The following is a 17,281-nucleotide window of genomic DNA, read 5'->3' on the forward strand; positions in this document are numbered from 1 at the left end:
AGGAATTTTGAGGGGAGGGGAGACCAATTTCATGATGGAACAATCATAGGGATTCTCCCACATTTTTGTGTCTTCTTCTGTCCTCAAAGCCCGCCTTTTTTCTCTTTTCCTTAATTTCTTCCAATCTTGGGGTCTCTTAGTCATCACCATTTATGCCTAGAATTCCCAATTGTGTCCACCTTCTCACCTTTCACATTTGGGGACCGTCATTAGATGGTTCTGGCCCCTTGAGATCACCATCCGTTTCTTGGTTTCCTTCAGCCAAAATTCAACATGTCATCTCTGCTTCCCTTTCCCTCTGAAATACCTCTCAAACATCGGGCTTTCCAGCACAAAAGGCCTCTCCTTCTTGATGTCCAGGTTGGTTGGAATAGACCTTCATCTGAGGAGGGGAATAGTCCCAAAAGATCAGGGAGTGAAGAAGTCTTGGATGGACCTTCACCAAAGCCAATAGCTGGAAGACCGTGAGGCCATCAGAGATGCTACTTAGAGGGCACTGATAAATCTAAATGGCTCTTTCAGATAAATACAAAATACGATGCTTTAGACACAGCTAATATGTTTAAGAGCTGTTTTATTGGAACCTACTGCTCTTTGATGATTTTGCCAGTTTAAATGTGTCTTTTTAATGCTGTATTATTATTATTATTTGCATGGGTTTATGGCTCCATTTTGGAAATGCATGGCTTAGGACAAGGTTACGGAACTAATGAAGTCTGATACACAGGCATTGAGGTCTTGCAAAAAGCAGAATCTCTTGGCTTCGTGCCATTCACCACCTCTTACCTCACGGATGGGTATTTTTATTTTAAATTCTCATTGGGTGAAAGAGAGACCAGGAAGTTGTGGACAGTGAGCTGCTTTGCAGAGAAAGGCTTTGGTGAGGTGAAGAAGGTCAGGAAGCTGAGCCGAGTCCTGGGCTGGATGGATGACGCAGTTCCTCCCTTGGTCATCGCATTGGGGGAACTGACTCAAGAGAAGCTGCAGCTCTGAATCTCTCCGGGGAAAGAAGAAGAGGGAGGCAGAACCCAAGGCCAGCTTCCCCGGAATCCTGAAGACAAGATGGAGACTTTCCCTTGGATGATAGGTTTGGGACCACCTCCTCCTCCTCCTCCTCCTCCTCCTCCTCCTCCTCCTCCTCCTCCTCCTCCTCCTCCTCCTCCTCCTCCTCCTCCTCCTTCTTCTTCTTCTTCTTCTGCTTCCCACCTCAATCTGACCCTTTTCCTGTCCGAAGAGATGATTGCTTTACTCCCAGGTACTTTCCTTATTCTACGTCTTTCTCAGCAAACAAGAACTTTCTTGTGTTTCTTTGCTTGGCACGTTTTGAACAACAGTGCCACTTACCTGCCTCCCCACAATAGCGTCCCCAGTTCTCTTGATTTGTGGCCATCACAGTGAAAGGGCTTTTGGGGGAATGCCCAGCGGTCTCTCTTCCTCCCATCAGAAACACGCAGAAGACCCGAAACTGCAGCTTCAAAGTCAATTAAGGAGATAGGAAGTTGGAGTAGTGGATGAGGAAAGAAAGTGGTCACTCTGTGGGTCACAATGACGGGCACCGAGAATAAGGAGCCTCCCTTTTCTCCTTCCAGCTCCTCTCAAACGACCGAGAACTGAAAACATCAGAAGAGCTGAATTTCAGAGTGAAAATACTCCCAGGTCCCTGATAGTCTTCTTTTTTGTTCTTCGAGCTAATGCCAGACATAATAAGGATGGTCTGGGGACTCTCATGACCCCCAAAGGCCAGAACATGGGTGGAAGAAGAAGACCCCTTTCCTTCATCTCATCTGCTGCATCCATTCAGAGAAGAAGATTCAGTTGAGGAGGGTGGGGATGAAAGTTTTGCAGAGCCTTAAATCATCTGTCCTTCTCTTAACTTCACCTTCCCTCTTTCTCTCTTTCAGTTCTTTCAAAGATCCTCCTAGGAGCAGGTAAGAAACCCTCATTTGGACTTTATTTGTGTTCCCAAAAGTGTAGACTGCGATTGTTCCATCTGGATGGTTTTCTTGCATTACCCGGTCCCATCCTGAATGCTGTTCTTGAGGCAGGCCAGCTTGCTGTGCCAGCTCGGATCTGATTCTGCAGTGCAAGAAAACCAAGCTTCAACCCTCAGGTGGTTTCCAAGCTTCCACCGGTTCAAAGGGTCACTGGAGGCTGCTCTCAGTGAATCCAGCAGGAAGACGTCTGACTTTGAGGAAGAAGGGGAGCTGAGCCACAGGGTTGTTCTCACCTGGAGAAGAGAGAATCGATCGGTCAAGGCCCCCCGGAGCAGTTTATAGAGGGGGGCCCTTGTGGGAATTGGGGTGGATGTTCTGGTGTAGAGATTTGGTTCCAGGGAGAGATGAGAAGGAAGGACTCAATGGCCTCTCTTTCTTTTCTTTGGTTCATGGACAGATTCATCTCTTCGGGCCCCCAACCTGTCCTCGTCTCTTCCCCACACCGTCATTATCAAAGGAGAAGAAATCCCTTTGAATTGCTCTCTCCCTGAGGGATCTTCTGCAGAATTGTTCTCTTTCCACTGCATGGATCAATCAGGCATACCAATCAAACATGAAGATCTCCATAAAAATATCTACATTCTGAAGACTGCGGATGTGTATTCGGACCTAACAAAGATAGTATGTACATGCATGTTCTGGGGAATATCTGGAGGAAGCCAGTTTTCTCCCAGCAGTAACCAGCTGCTCTTCTCAATCATTGGTAAGGTGAATATTTATTGCAGAGAAATACTTACATCAAAGGCAGCGCCAATGCTTAACCTATGAAAATATACATTAAACCATTCAAAAATTAAGCCAATGAACAAAAAAGCAAAGAAGAACATTCATACTTTTAGAAATAATGCCTTCTGTAAGAAAATGGTTAGGTGGACCTTCTATTTAATGGGGAAAAGATCTTCCTGATGTATTATTATGGTGGTGAGAATATTGTGAGAGCAGTTACAGAAACAAGGATGACTTCTCCACTCCCACACTTCATAGCTATGGACCTATCTTCTGTGCTGCATATTACAGAAGTTTGCATTTTTTTTATTTGAAGATTTGAACAGTTTTTAAAAAGTCAGGTGATGGACAGATATTCTGAGATGATTGTTGTTGAAGTAATTCCCCGTTAGGAGAATGAGCGCACACAGGGAGACGTAGTGAGAGTGGTGAAGAATAACACACAACCAGCACACAGATACACTGTATAGTAAAATGTAGGTGTTTACTTCCAGTAAATGGTTAAGCAAAGTCCAACAAACAGTCCAAGTCATACGCAGTTATAGGCAGTCAGTTTTCAGTCCGGGGATAATCCAATAACAAAATCCAGTACCATAAACAGTTCAGTAAAAGACTCACATCAATCCAAGAATAATGATGATCAGCAACAATCAATAGGGAAATGCAAGAACCAAAAACAGGAACCATCAGAACATCTAGCAACAAGCAACTAACAACACTCTCTGGGAAACCAGGTTTCTGGCTCCATCATATGGCCGCTTGAGGAACCACACCCAATTACATTTAGCATTCCCTTAAAGAGACAGTATTAAAATGTCTATCCTGGTTTATATATTTCCAACCGAACTGTTAGGTGACTTACATTCCTAACGATTTTCACTTATTACTCATGACAGTCATGTGATTTGTGACTTCTTTTTAAGTGGGGCAAGGTGTGTTTTATCTTTGTATTTCTGTGGTCTTCTGATTCCCACCAATCATTTCATTGGGTCAAAAGTAGGAATCAGTTATGACTGGATCCACCAGGAAGGCCCTGACTTTGGGGGAGAAAGAGACGAAATGCATTTAGTTAGCTTTTGGTGATTTGCACACTTTGTGAGAGGATGGTGGCTACAAAGGGGGAGAGGGTATGATGGACTACTGTGAAGCAGCATTTTCCCAGGAAAGAGGGAGTACACTTGAAGGTTGTGTGCGTGTGTTTATGAAAAAAATACAGTGTAGACCGGAGATGAAGAAGAAGTGACTTAGGATAGCAACTCCCTAGAATCTCCCACGGTAGATCCAGAGTGAGTGAGTTTAGTTTGGCAAGATTCTGTCTATTCGGCTGTTTGCAGGAATCCATTCTTATAACAGAATAACGGAGTTGGAAGAGACCTTGGAGGTCTCCTATTCCAACCCTATCTCATTTCTGACAAGTGGCTGTGAGGTCTCTTCTTGAAAATCTCCAATGTTGGAGCACCCAAACCTTTGAAGGCAAGCCGTTCCACGAATTAATTGTTCTCATTGTTAAGACATTTCTCCTTAGTTCCAGGTTAGTTCTCTCTTTTATTAGTTTCCCTCCGTTGCTTCTTGTTCTGCCTTCTGGCGCTTTGGAGAATAGGTGACACCCTCTTTGTTGTGCATCCCCTTAGATATCGGAAGACTGTATCATGTCATCCAAGTCCTTCTCCTCATTAATCTGGACATTCCTGCAACTGTTTTTTTGTATGTTTTATCCTCCAATATTGCAAATGTAGTCTTACCAAGGCATTATATAGTGGTATTAACACATAATATGATCGGGATCATCTTCACCAAGGACACCCATACCCATATTCCACAATTCTGTCCTAGGCCTCCTTATTCACATCGAAGTTTTCTCTCTCTGCCACAGTTCATGCACCTCCCTCCTGATCCCTCCTGTGCAGAAAACACGTTTTTTAAAAGAGATAAAACCATTCAATGAGGCCAAAGGTAAGAAAGCAAACTGTCAGGCCCAACCTAAGAATGACATAGAACCAACCAACCTAATAGAGGGATAATTATTTTTACCAAAAATGAAACTGTCACAAACAACGCTGGCTCCTGTGGTTTTCTGGTCGCTGTATAGCAAGAGAGAGAGAGAAGTGGAGAATTTTTGTTTCTTAATCTGAGAAAGTTTTTTTTTTCTTTTAACAAGAAAGGGTTTATTGTAATTTCCCCTCTAAGTTAAAGTAAAATTCTTTTTCCTTTCTTCTTTTCCACTTTCAATTTCATTTTAGAAAACATCCCTGCTTTGCCTCATACAAATGGTGCCCTATATTCAAGGAGGCACTGTGGATGATTTGAGGAAACTCCGCTGCTTCAAAGTAGACATTAAAATATATCTCCCTTGTGAACCTTTCTTGCAGATGCCCCTCCAGCCCCGCTGCTGGAAGTGGATCCATTGTCCCAGAGGGTGAAGGAAGGTGACCCCTTGGTCTTCCTCTGCTCAATGGAAGGAGGAGACCGAGAGAAGAGGTTCCACTTCTACAAGGATGGAGTGGAGATCATCTCCGGCGAAGAAGAACTTCTGGAACCCTCCACTGACCCCACAAACCCTCTTCAAAATGCCCATCTGAGAATCCCTCATGCCTCGATCAAACACAGTGGGGAATTTTCTTGCAGTTATGAAGAGAAGAGAAGCAACCGATGGGTCTCGTCTTCTTGGAGCCAGGGGAAGAAGGTCACAGTTGAGCCAGGTAGGAGGAGATTTGGATGTGGCTAAACCTTGAGATCACCATGAAAGGCTAAACTAGGAAAGGCAAAGAAAGTCCCGGAGAAAAGGAAGTGTCTTTTTGTGGGATTATTAACTAGCTCCACAGAGAGGTCCATGGAAAATCCAGAAAGTGAGCTTGATTAAAAGGGGTCTGTTTCATTTTCAGATTTAACAGAGTCTTTTCTATACTATCAGAAAAGAGCAGATTGAGATATTCTGTCAAGAAATACTAAATCATGTTTCTTCTTACTTATTGAAACCAATTGGTACCCAAGATTCAGATCTTGTATGGAGATATTCCTGGATGGCGATTCCTCTCATAATCCTGCTGGTTCCATTTGCCTTTTATTGCTGGAGGAAGAAGAGCAGTAAGCGAAGTGGTTTTGGGTTCAGGGGGGTTCCCTTACCTGGGGTCCCAGGTGGCTCCTCATGTGGTTGGAGATGTTGACTGAGGGATTCTTTGGGGAGGCAGGAAAGGAGAGCCAGGCCTGAGGGAGAAGGACAAACAATATATGAGGATGATGGAAATAAGCCATTGTCTTCCTTTCTTTCTTTCTTTTTATCATTATTTCTCCCTTGGAAGCACCAGTATCCCAGGAACAATTTCAGCTCAGGGAAAAGAAAGAGGGAAGAAATGATCTTCCAGTGATGGAGCCTCAAGCAGCAACAGCAGCGACTTCCTCACCTGTCAAGGTAGCTGGTGGGATTCATGGGTGACTTTAATCAGGGTCTGCAGGGGGTCTATTTACACTGGAGAGTGAAACCAAGTTTTATCCCCAGTATTGATGGTGTCACCCAACTGTCATGAAGAGACAGGAATGATGCCGATGGGATTGAGAGCTTCTGAACTTTAACTCTTGAATCTAAACAGGGTTTATCTTCCATAAGACCATTTGTCTTGACCATTTGTTTATCTTCCATAAGATTGGAAGATTTGTCTTGAGCTCTCTGAAAATCTGCCCTAATTTTCTTGACTTACTTGGTTTCAACCAAAGAATTGAGGAATTTTTGAACGACTAGATCTTTCTTTAAAAAATCGGGAAGCAGAATAATTCTCTCGATTGCCTCCAGCCTAACAAATCATGTGTTGCCCAAGAAATTGAGTGGCCTTGAAGCCCACACAAACAGAAAGAAATGTTTAAGAAATCCAAACATCTTAGAAGCCATTAAAGATTCCTATAATTAAGTGTTGGGGGCAAATTTTTAGGGGATTGTCCCTGTGGGTTTCTCAGGAGCGTCTCAAAACCATTGGGAATTTGAGATAGGAAACTGGACTGGATCAGATCTGATGCCAAAAGTCAATCCTTCTTTTCCTTGATGGGCTGGTAATCATTGTATGCCATAGGATATTAATAATATCCTAATATTAATATTAATATCCTAATAATATGATAATATTAAGCTTATTTATTTGTAAAAAAGCTGTAACATGATGGAGAAATCCCATGTTTTCAATGGGTTCTTCACTTGCAGGCAGATTCAATAATGTCTTCTCATTCCCCTCAGGACTCTGAGGTCGCCTACAGCCGCATCCAGAATTTCTCCATTCCACCTCCTCCTGGACCAACAAGGAAGAATTGTCTAACACAAGAGGAACAAGAGGGGATTTTGTACAGCGATATTGTGTTTCCACCTAAAAGGAGACAGCAAAATCACCCCTGATTGCAGCAAAATGTGTCTCTCTTGCTGCAGTCTCTCATTCAGTCTAAACATGGACGTCGCCCTTGAAGAGATGAAGAGATGCAGCTGATCTTCAATTTATGACACAAGAGAAAACACATCAAATAGAGGAAAATCCTGAGCATAATCTTATTCTGTGAGATTGTCAGAGAACTGCTCAGCTGGTGTCCAAATGGAGTCAGAGATGCTGACACAAACCTGTATTTTTATACAAATAAATATATTTTACAACTGTAGGTAGTAGTTGTGTTACATCGGTTCGTTTATTGAACATTTGAAGTAACAACGGCACTGAGAAAAGTGATTTATGACCGATTTCCACACTTATCACTGTTAGTCATTTTCATGGTCACTTGATCAAAATTTGGATGCTTGGCAACTGACTTATACTTACGACGGCTGCAGTGTCCTGGGGTCATGTGATACCCTTTTGCGACCTTCCGACAAGCCAAGTCAATGGGGAAGCCAGATTCACTTAACAACCCTGTCACTAAATTAACAACCGAAGCCGCTGACTTAACAAATGTGGCAAGAAAGGTTGTTGTTGTTTTTTTAGTATTTATTTGATTTGTCAATTGCTTACAAGATACAGGTATAAGAATAAATGTAGTTTTGAATACATGAGATAGGTATTTATAAGAAAAATAAAAAACAACAGGACAGGGATGGTAGGCACGATTGGTGCGCTTATGCACACCCCCTACAGGCCTCTTAGGAAGGGGGTGAAGTCAATAGTAGACAATCTAAGGTTAAAGTTTTTGGGGTTTGGGGAAGAAATGACAGAATCAGGTAGAGTATTCCAGACATTGACCATTGGGTTGCTGAAGTCGTATTTCCTGCAATCAAGTTTGGTGCGTTTAACCTTGACTTTGTATCTATTTTGGGTTCTTGTTTTGTTATGATTGAAGCTAAAGTATTGATTTGCAGGTAGGACATTGCAATAGATAATTTTGATTTTATATACTATATTTAGATTGGACCGAAGGGGGTGTAGTTCTAGATTTTCTAGGTCTAGAATTTTGAGTATGGTGGCATAAGGTATTCTGCAATGAGTAGAGGAGTGGAGAACTCTTCTTGTGAAATATTTTTGGACTTTCTTAACTGTGTTAATATCAGATACGTAATGTGGGTTCCAGACTGATGAGCTATATTCGAGCATTGGTCTAGCAAATGTTTTGTATGCTCTAGTTAGTAGTGTGATATTACAGAGAAAAAGCTATGTAGGATTAGGTTAACAACTCTTAATGCCTTTTTGGCTATGTAGTTGCAGTGGGCTCTAGCACGTAGATTATTAGAGATGAGTATTCCAAGGTCCTTTACAGAGCTTGGATCATCAACAAGGTCTTGACTATTCAGCTCGCATTTTATTTTCTGATATTTTTTTGCCAATATGTAAGACAGAGCATTTATTTGTTGAGATTTGAAGTTGCTATTTGATTGACCATTCTGATACATAGTCAAGGTCTTTTTGGAGGGTAGAAGTATTGTCTGTGGTGTTGAATAGATTTACATCAGCAACAAAGAGAACGCAGTTGCTCTTGATATGATCACAGAGGTCATTTATGTAGATTATGAAGAGAGTGGGTCCTAGAACACTGCCTTGCGGGACACCACCGTTGACAGGTACAGAATTTGATAGGACGCTCCCAATTTTGACCATTTGTTGTCTGTTTGACAGGAATGCTTTTATCTAGTTATGTAGGTGTCCAGAGATAGCATAAGATTTTAATTTTAGTAGTAGTTTGTTGTGTACCACTGAATCAAAGGCTTTACAGAACTATATGTACATTGTGTTTATTACTTTGCCCTGATCCGGTTGTATAGTCGATATGTTTTTGCAGTGTAAGAGTTGCAGATTACAGGATAGTTTTTTTTCTGAAACCAAATTGTTTATTAGAGAGTAAAACAAGGCAATATTCCCGTAACAAATGTCTCACTTAGCAATGGAAATGTTTGGCTGTATATTGTGGTCGAAAGTTGAGGATTCCCTGGATGTATAGAGCAAAAAAATTAATCAGGCTCAGCAGGAGCTTTCTGAGGTAAATCACAGATCACACAGAAGAAAAAGGCGGGGGGGAAAGGGAAACTCCCTCTCCATACCCACAGCAACCAATCACAGCGCAGATTGCCTCACGCAGGAGCCCTCCCTCTTCAATCAATCAACTATAAATGTGTCTTCTCATTCAAAATAATTATAACTGTGTCTTCTGATTCACTGGACATCCGCACGGCTCCAGCTACTAAATTTAAACATTTTAACAGAGTCTCAGATCTATCTTGGTCTAGGCTTGGGCCTCCTGGAAAGATTTCAATTATAATTTCTTCTCTTCATAATATACTTTTTGACTTGTCTTCTTCAGAATTGGTATTTCATTCAGGGCCATCCTTGTCCATGTTTCAGCCAGAAAGCCACTCATAGAAACAGCCAAAGGAAGAGACCTTGATGTGGATACAGAGAGAGAGACAGACCTGATGTAGGGAACACAAAATTAGGGACCATATTCTACACTGAAGAGTCTCTTGAAAATGGCAGCTCATAGGAAAGCCTTCGTCTTTTGGAGGTTTCACGTCTGACCCTCTCAGTATGGAGGGAAGATCCAGGCTCTTTGCTTGTGGGGTGTTTCTGGGTTTACTAACTGATGGCTCCTCCTCAATGTCACATTTCCTCAGAAAAAATGAGTTTTCCTTTTTTAAGCCCAAAATCTCTTTTGTTTTTTTTTCACCTTTAGCTTTTTCTTCTGACTGCATGTTGCATGGAGTTGGGTTCTTCAGTAAAGCTAAACATCGGGGGAAAAGCAAAATAAAAGCGAAAGTAGAGATGCACTGTGGGGAAGCCTCCGTTTCTGAGTTTCTGGGTTCACTTTCTGGCCTGGTTGTGGATGAATCCATGACGGAGAATGAGGGTCTCTGCAGATGAATTGTCCTTTCTTCGTATGATTGCGAAATCCAGAATGTAACTCAAGAGCAGATTCAGATATTTTATCCTTAACGGTTTCTGGATCCCCACATTCACTCTACTCTGGGTAAAATCATTTTCAAAAAAGCTATAATCCTTTTGATATATTAGTCTAGGATATTTTGTGCCTCAATTCCAAAGTTCTAGGAGATAAATAATATAAACCCTAGGAAAATTTTTAACGTTTTGCTGAAATGAGATCATGGTTTGGGCTTCAAACCCATCACAAAGAGAATAATAATTCTGGTGTTTCTGACAGAAACAATTTCAATTTTTTAAAGGAGCATACTGCTTTTTGCAACCCTATTTTTCCATAATTAGTACCTTTATTGTTTGTTTTATTCTGTCTGTTTATGGGTCCACTATGCGTGGCTTAGGACAAGAAGTGGAGGTGATCAAGCCAGAAACGCAGAGATGGCGATTAGGCCTTGCAAAAGATCAGAACGGTTTTTATTTTAAATTCTCACTGGGTGCAAGAGAGGCCAGGAGGATGGTCACAGAGAGCTGCTGCAGAGAGGAAGGCTTTGGTGTGGTGAAGAAGGCCAGGGAGCTGAGCTGGGCTGGGGGAATGACGCAGTTCCTGCCTTGCCCCTTGAATTGGAGGGCTGACTCAAGAGGAGCTGCAGCTCTGAATCTCTCTGGGGAAGGAAGAAGAGAGTGGCGGAGAGTCCAAGAGTAGCTGCCCAGGAACCTGAAGTGAAGATGGAGATCATCCCTTGGATGATAGGTTTGGGTTTCTCCTTTTCCTCCCTCCCATCTACATCTGGCTCTTTTCCTCAACGATTGCTTTACTCCCAATTCCTTTTCTTCTTCTAGATCCTTCTCAGGAAATCCCAGCTTTCTTCTTTCTTGATGGGGAATAATTTGAACAATGAGGTTCTTTCCTGCCCTGCCCATCATCCAAGTATCCCCAGTTTTCTTGATTCACAATCATCAAGACAAAAGGGCTTTCGGGGATGCAGAGCAGTCTCTCTCTTCCTCCCTTCAGAAGCACCAGAAGGGGACCCAAAACTGCAGCTTCACAGTCAATATAAGGGATAGGAAGTTGGGGCAAAGGATGAAGAGAGAAAGGGGTCATTCTGTGGGTCGCAGTGAAGGGCATTGACTATAAGGAGCTTCCCTTTTCTCCCTCCTGCTCCTCTTAAAGGATTGAGAATTGAAGACGTCAGAACAGCTGAACTTCAGAGAGAAATCCCTCGTGGGCCCCTGGAGGTTTCCATATCTGCTCCTAATTCCAGCCATAACAGGTTTTCGGGACTCTTGTGAACCGCCCAGCCCCAACAGACAGAACGTGTGTGGGAGAAGTCCCCTTCCTCCTCCTCCTCCTCGTCCTCCTCCTTCAGGGTAGCATCTCATCTGCTGCATCCAATCAGGGAAGAAAGAAGAAAATGGTAGGGATGAAAGTCTTGCACGGTCAGGGACCATCTCTCCTTCTCATAACTCCACCTTTCCTCTTTCTCTCTTTCAGTCCTGTCGAGGATCCTCCTGGAAACAGCAGGTAAGAGACCCTCCTGCAGACTTTGCTTGGGTTCATAAAATGGCGGGCTGTGATTGTTACGGTCTTAGAGGGAGGGAGAATGCAGAATGAACATGAAAGCCGAAAGAGAGGTGCTGAAGGAGAAAAACCCACCTTTGTGCATACAGGTGACTGGCTGTTCTTGTCCACTTGAATTTGTCAAAGGGGGAATCCAGTCTTTGTTGCTTCTTCAACAGGGATCTCTAGATGGCCACCAGCCTGGTGAATCTAAAAAGGCTTCATTGTGAAAAATGTCCACCTCAAGTTCTTCTTCTCCCCAGTATAACATGGAGACAGAGGTGCCAATCGCAGTGGGTATTGTTCAGAAAGTATTTCCGAAAGATCAGGGAGGGTGAATCCTTGGAGGGACCTTCATCCAAGCCAGCAGCTGGAAGCCCAAGACCACCAGGCCAATCAGAGATGCTTTTAAGAGGAGAGTGATAAATTAGGGGTCTAATTTTTTAGGCAGTTGAGAGGAAGATAAAGACTTGATGGAAAGACCTATTATCATATGTGGTGGACATGCATGAAAGTGAGAGAATATTGGACGAAAATACACACATGGCTGGAAAAGATGACTAAGCAGCATATAGATTTAAAGACAGAACTATTTTTGTTAGGTATAATACCAGGAAGTTACGATAAAGAGACTACCTATTTAATACTTCATGTATTGACTTCAGCGAGAATTATATTTGCACAATACTGGCAAAATGAGAACACCCCACCAGACGAAAATATAATTTGGGAAATATTGGATTGTGCAGAGATGGATAGATTGACATTGAAACTAAAAGATAGCAGAGATATAGAGTAATATTTAATGTGGGATAGGTTTTATTAATGGTTAGAGATGAGGTAGAAATTAGATGAAGAAAGAACATTGTTATGGGTAAGTAAAATATGAATGTTGTTTTATAATTATAAGTATGCTAATGGAATTAATATGATCATAGGCTAATATAATTACAAATATGGTTATAATTATTATATGTATTATTTTTATTATTATTATTTTATTATTATTATACATAAAAACCACAGTGTACACAGCAACGAGATAACTGTGCTGGGTTTCATATCACAAATCACTAGTTGAACCCTTCCCAAGTGTTTAGGACTGCGTGATATATCGGCGGATTATGCGAGCAGATCCCTGTAAGGTGGTCTTCTGCAGCTAATCAATGGTGATCTTCTCAGCGTCAATTGTTTCCAAGTGCTTGCCTAGGTCTTTAGGCACAGCACCCAGTGTGCCCAGTACCACTGGAACCACCTGCACTGGTTTATGCCAGAGTGTCTGCAGTTCGATTCTCAAGTCCTGATATCTGGTGATTTTTTTCAAGTTGTTTCTCGTTAATTCTGCTGTCACCAGGTATGGCAATGTCGATGATCCACACTTTTTCTTCTCCACAATTGTGATATCTGGGGTATATTGTTATTGTTATTATTATTATTATCATCATCATCGTCATCTGTTACTTTTTTTTTCTTTTGTAAAATGAAATGCCGGACAATACCTTGTATTCAAAATACTTATATGTAAACTTAAAAACTTGACTTAGAGAAAAAAAGGGTTGCTTGAAGGACAAATTTGATCTCTCATAGTAATAGCAAAATGTATCTTGAGGAGAAGCTGTAGAGATTGCAGCTCTTTTTAGAAGGTCAAAGCTTGAAGCACAGGAGAAGATCGATTCAAGTATTGAGAAGAAGAGCGTTCATTATTCCAGGCAGATGAGGGGAAAAATATCTGAACTCTGAGGAGCAGAGGAATTATATAAATTGGGAGGTAAAAGTGGAAATGACATCAGAGACGCGTCGGTGAATTTGGACATGCTTAATAACGTGATTGCAAAGAAAGCGTGTAGCTCAGTTGGAGCTGAAGTGTCGGGTAGTTGGTGTTCTCCAAAATCGGTGGTCTTCTTGCATTACCATCATCAGGCCTGGTTCGTGAAGCACAGCAGCTTGCCATGCCTCCTCTGATCTGATCTAGTGATGCAAGAGAACCATCCACCCGTAAGGACATTGAGCATAACCGTCAAGTGGATATCAAACAAAAGAGCCATGTCCTGGCTGGGGTGAAAAGTGTGTATATCTATGTTGCAGACTGTTAGATCTGGGAGGATGGTCCAAGAATGGAGGCAAGACTCAGATAACAACAGCTCTTTATTAGTGACTTCAGATCTGAGCAAAGAATCCCAGCCGCAGCAGCCCCTTATATAGGGCTGGCTGCGGCTAGGCAGTCAATGAAAGCGATTTGAGTTTGCCGCTCTTGGCAGGGCCAATCGCGGCAGCCCATTTATTAGCCAATCGGATCAGTCTGCAGTGACCAATCACGATCTGCTATTCGCAGGCCAATCAGAGTTGCAGGCTTTTGAGCCTGCTAGTCCAGAACACCCCCCTCTCGGTTCCGTTTAAGGGTGGAGTTATATAGTCTCATAGGTAGGCAGGTCTTTGCACCTGTCTACCCGACTTACAATTCCAATTGTCCATGTTCAAATTTGGGTTCAGATGGACTATTTGCTGGATCTAGCAGGAACAGTGAACCGGTGCCATGGTTGGGGCTCTCCTCTGATGCCCCCAGGGTGATTGAGTCCTCAGCTCTGTTGCTACCGCTATGGCTCCCGGGCTCGCTGCACCTGCTTGGCTGCTGCTTCTTGGTGAAATGTTCGTCTGCCCAGGTTCAACTACAGCTGGTGAGTATTGCAAGCCATGGTGTGGTGATCTCGGGGTTAGTTCTGAAGGAACAGGTGTTGGTTCTATTTCCAGGCTCATGGCTTCCCCTCCCCCTGGTGTCAAGGCTGGGGTCAGGGATGGAAGTTGTGGTCAGTTTGGAGCGTAGTTGGTCAATATGGTGTTTCCACGCTCTGCCATCAGTGGTCAGTAGGTGGTAGGAGTGGGGACCCGTGACTTGAGTTATTTGAGCAGGAATCCAGAGGGGATCCCCAGAAAATTTTTTTGCAAATACAAGGTCTCCTACGTTAAAGGCGCAATGCTTGCTGCTGGAACCCAGGGGCTTTTCGGGGTGTAGGCAGGGTGCAAGCGGTCTAGGGCGATCTGAGTTTCCTGGCCATCAGGAGTTCAGCTGGGCTCTTGTTAGTCATGCTGTTAGGCATGATGTGTTGAAAGAAGCAGCATTCTAGTGACTTTATCATGGATGTTACCTTGTTCCATTTTCTGTAGGGTTTTCTTTGTGAACTGAACCATTATTCAGCCCTACCATTCGCCGCTGGATGAGCCGGCAATGTGAGTGCGTGTCGGATCCCCCGTTCAGCTAGGTATTGTTCAAAGGCTAAGGCAGTAAATTGGGGCCCATTGTCAGAAACCAGGACATCAGGTACGCCGTGTGTGGCAAAGAGTCTGTTCAATTTCTTGATGACTGCCTCTGTAGTGGTTGTTTTCATTTTATTGACCTCGAGCCAGTTAGAATACGCATCTACAGTTATTAGGAAAGTGTGGCCTCTAGTAGGTCCCGTAAAGTCAATATGAATGTGTGACCAGGGACCCCTGGGTGTTTCCCATTCTGCTGGTGGAGCTTTTGGTGGGGCTGAGTGATTTTCCTGGCATCTGTTACAAGAGGCAACCCAGGTTTCGTTTGTCCATACCTGGCCACAGGTGTAACTTCTTGCCAGCACTTTCATACGAATGATGCCGGGTGTCCATCGTGTAGCATTTGCAGGACTTTGATTTGTAGTTTAGTTGGTATGACAACTCGGTCTCCCCATAAAACGCACCCTCTTTGTGAGAAAAGTTCTGTCTGTCTGTTTTTGAATGGTTTAAAGGTTTCCTTGGGCTCGTATTCTGGCCATCCCCTCTCCACCCAGCCAAGAACTCGTGCCAAACATGAGTCTCTTTGGTTTCAAAGGCGATGTCCTGGGCCGTTAGTGGAGGTGAGGGAATTGTCTCAATTTGTAGAATTGGGAGCGTGAAACTGGGTCTTCCTGCAGCTTGCGTGGCGGCAGAGTGGCTCAAGGCATCAGCATGAGGAATAGATTTCCCCGGGCGATATTTTAGTTGCTAGTCGTAGGCAGCTAGGAATTCCGACCATCGCGTCATTCTGGGGGAGAGAATGTGTGGGGTAGGTTTGTCGCCCGCCAGAATGCCAAGTAATGGCTTATGATCTGTGATAATGGAAAACGGTCTCTCATATACATATTCATGAAACCTTTTAATCGCAGAGACAATAGCAAGGGCTTTCTTATCTAGGTGGCTATAGTTTCTTTCTGTTTTTGACAGAGTTCTTGAAAAAAATGCAATTGGTGCCTCTGAGCCATTTGGCAGGACGTGGCTCAGGATGGCCCCCACCCCAAATGATGAGGCATCGCAAGTAACAGTCAATGAGAGTGTCTCGTTATATTGAATTAGCACTGCATCAGAGGTGAGGAGGTCCTTTACTTGCTGGAATGCATGTTCCTCCCGACGTCCCCAAATCCAGGAGGCCCTTTATCGAGTAGTCTATGAAGGGGCTCAGCAACAGTCGCCTTCTGGGGTAGGAAAATGTTATAAAAGTTAATAAGTCCCAGGAAGGCTTGGAGGTCAGTTTTGTTTTTGGGTCTTGGGGCATTTTTGATAGCTGTCAATTTCTTTTCTGTAGGGTGGATTCCTTGTTTGTCAAGAAGGTAGCCAAGAAACTCCACCCTTTCAGTGCATAGCTGGCACTTTTCCTCCTTAACCTTGAGGCCAGCATCTTTGAACCTTTGTAGGACTGTTCTGAGGCGTTTCTCTAATTGACTTTTTGTTGGGGCTGCTATTAGTACATCATCAAAATAGGGCACGACCCCTTTTATGCCTTGTAATAGTCTCTCCATCAGGCTTTGAAAGATGCCTGGGGCTACGCTTACTCCAAACTGGAGCCTGTTACATTTGAATGCACCACGTGTGACGATAGTTTGGGCTTCTGCAGTTTTGGAATCAACTGGCAGCTGTTGATAAGCTTGGGCCAGATCTAATTTTGCGAATATTGTGCCACCCCCAAGTGAATGTAGGAGATGCTGGCGACTGGTACCGGATAGGCGCTCTGCTGTAGTGCGTGATTGAGGGTGGCCTTGTAGTCGCCACAGATTCTCAAGGACAATTGGTGTCTCCCATCGGGTGTGGTCAATGGGCTCTAACACGCCTTGTGCAATTAATTTGTCCAGTTGCTCATCAATTTTGGGTTTGAGAGCAAAGGGAACTCGGCGTGGCTTTAGGCGAATGGGTGCAATGTCGGGGTAAAGATTAAACGAAATAGGGGACCCCTTGTACTTGCCTAAGCTTTCGCTGAACACTTCTTGGAAATCATGGACGAGGGCTGCCTCCCAGTCATCGTCTTCAGTATGATGGATGCCAGCCATTCGGATTCCTAATGGTGCAAACCACTGAAGGCCCAATAGACCCAGAGTCTACTTCCATGATGCAAGGTTTATTTTTGATGGTGACCTTTACACGGATTTTTTTAGCATCTAGCGATGAAGCGTGGCCGATGGTGATGGTTTGATGAGCCTCTTCTCATCTGGGTGTGCCATTAAACCTTCGAGGTCTGCTGTACTGGTTCCACTGGTTGCTAGGGCGGTCCCTCTGTGTGGTGGGGTTGCCATCATTCCTTTTCGTGCTGCTCCCTCTCCGTCTGGGGCTGGAATTTCTTTTGTTTCTGCATACTTTCGCGATATGCCCTCGTTTTTCACAAAAACGACACATGGCGTCTAAGAATCTGCATT

The 17,281-nt window shown here is 43.5% G+C and overlaps 1 protein-coding gene and 1 long non-coding RNA gene across 2 annotated transcripts; both read left to right on the forward strand.

The window, feature by feature from the left end:
* Window positions 1-904: 904 nt before the first annotated feature.
* Window positions 905-7,302, forward strand: LOC113453544 (uncharacterized). The gene is made up of 5 exons (XM_087915216.1): window positions 905-1,087; window positions 5,090-5,419; window positions 5,712-5,804; window positions 6,020-6,129; window positions 6,943-7,302. Exons 1-5 carry the CDS (start codon window positions 1,063-1,065, stop codon window positions 7,096-7,098), a joined length of 714 nt encoding a protein of 237 aa, XP_087771342.1. The 5' UTR covers window positions 905-1,062; the 3' UTR covers window positions 7,099-7,302.
* Window positions 7,303-10,722: 3,420 nt separating this feature from the next.
* Window positions 10,723-11,888, forward strand: LOC148124366 (uncharacterized). The gene is made up of 3 exons (XR_015739924.1): window positions 10,723-10,799; window positions 11,541-11,570; window positions 11,786-11,888. It is a non-coding gene; the product is annotated as an uncharacterized LOC148124366 (long non-coding RNA).
* The last annotated feature ends 5,393 nt before the right edge of the window (window positions 11,889-17,281 follow it).

Source organism: Pseudonaja textilis, chromosome Z (assembly GCF_049901715.1).
Source record: "Pseudonaja textilis isolate UNSWEBS1 chromosome Z, rPseTex1.2, whole genome shotgun sequence".
In the NCBI taxonomy this organism is placed as follows: Eukaryota; Metazoa; Chordata; class Lepidosauria; order Squamata; family Elapidae; genus Pseudonaja; species Pseudonaja textilis.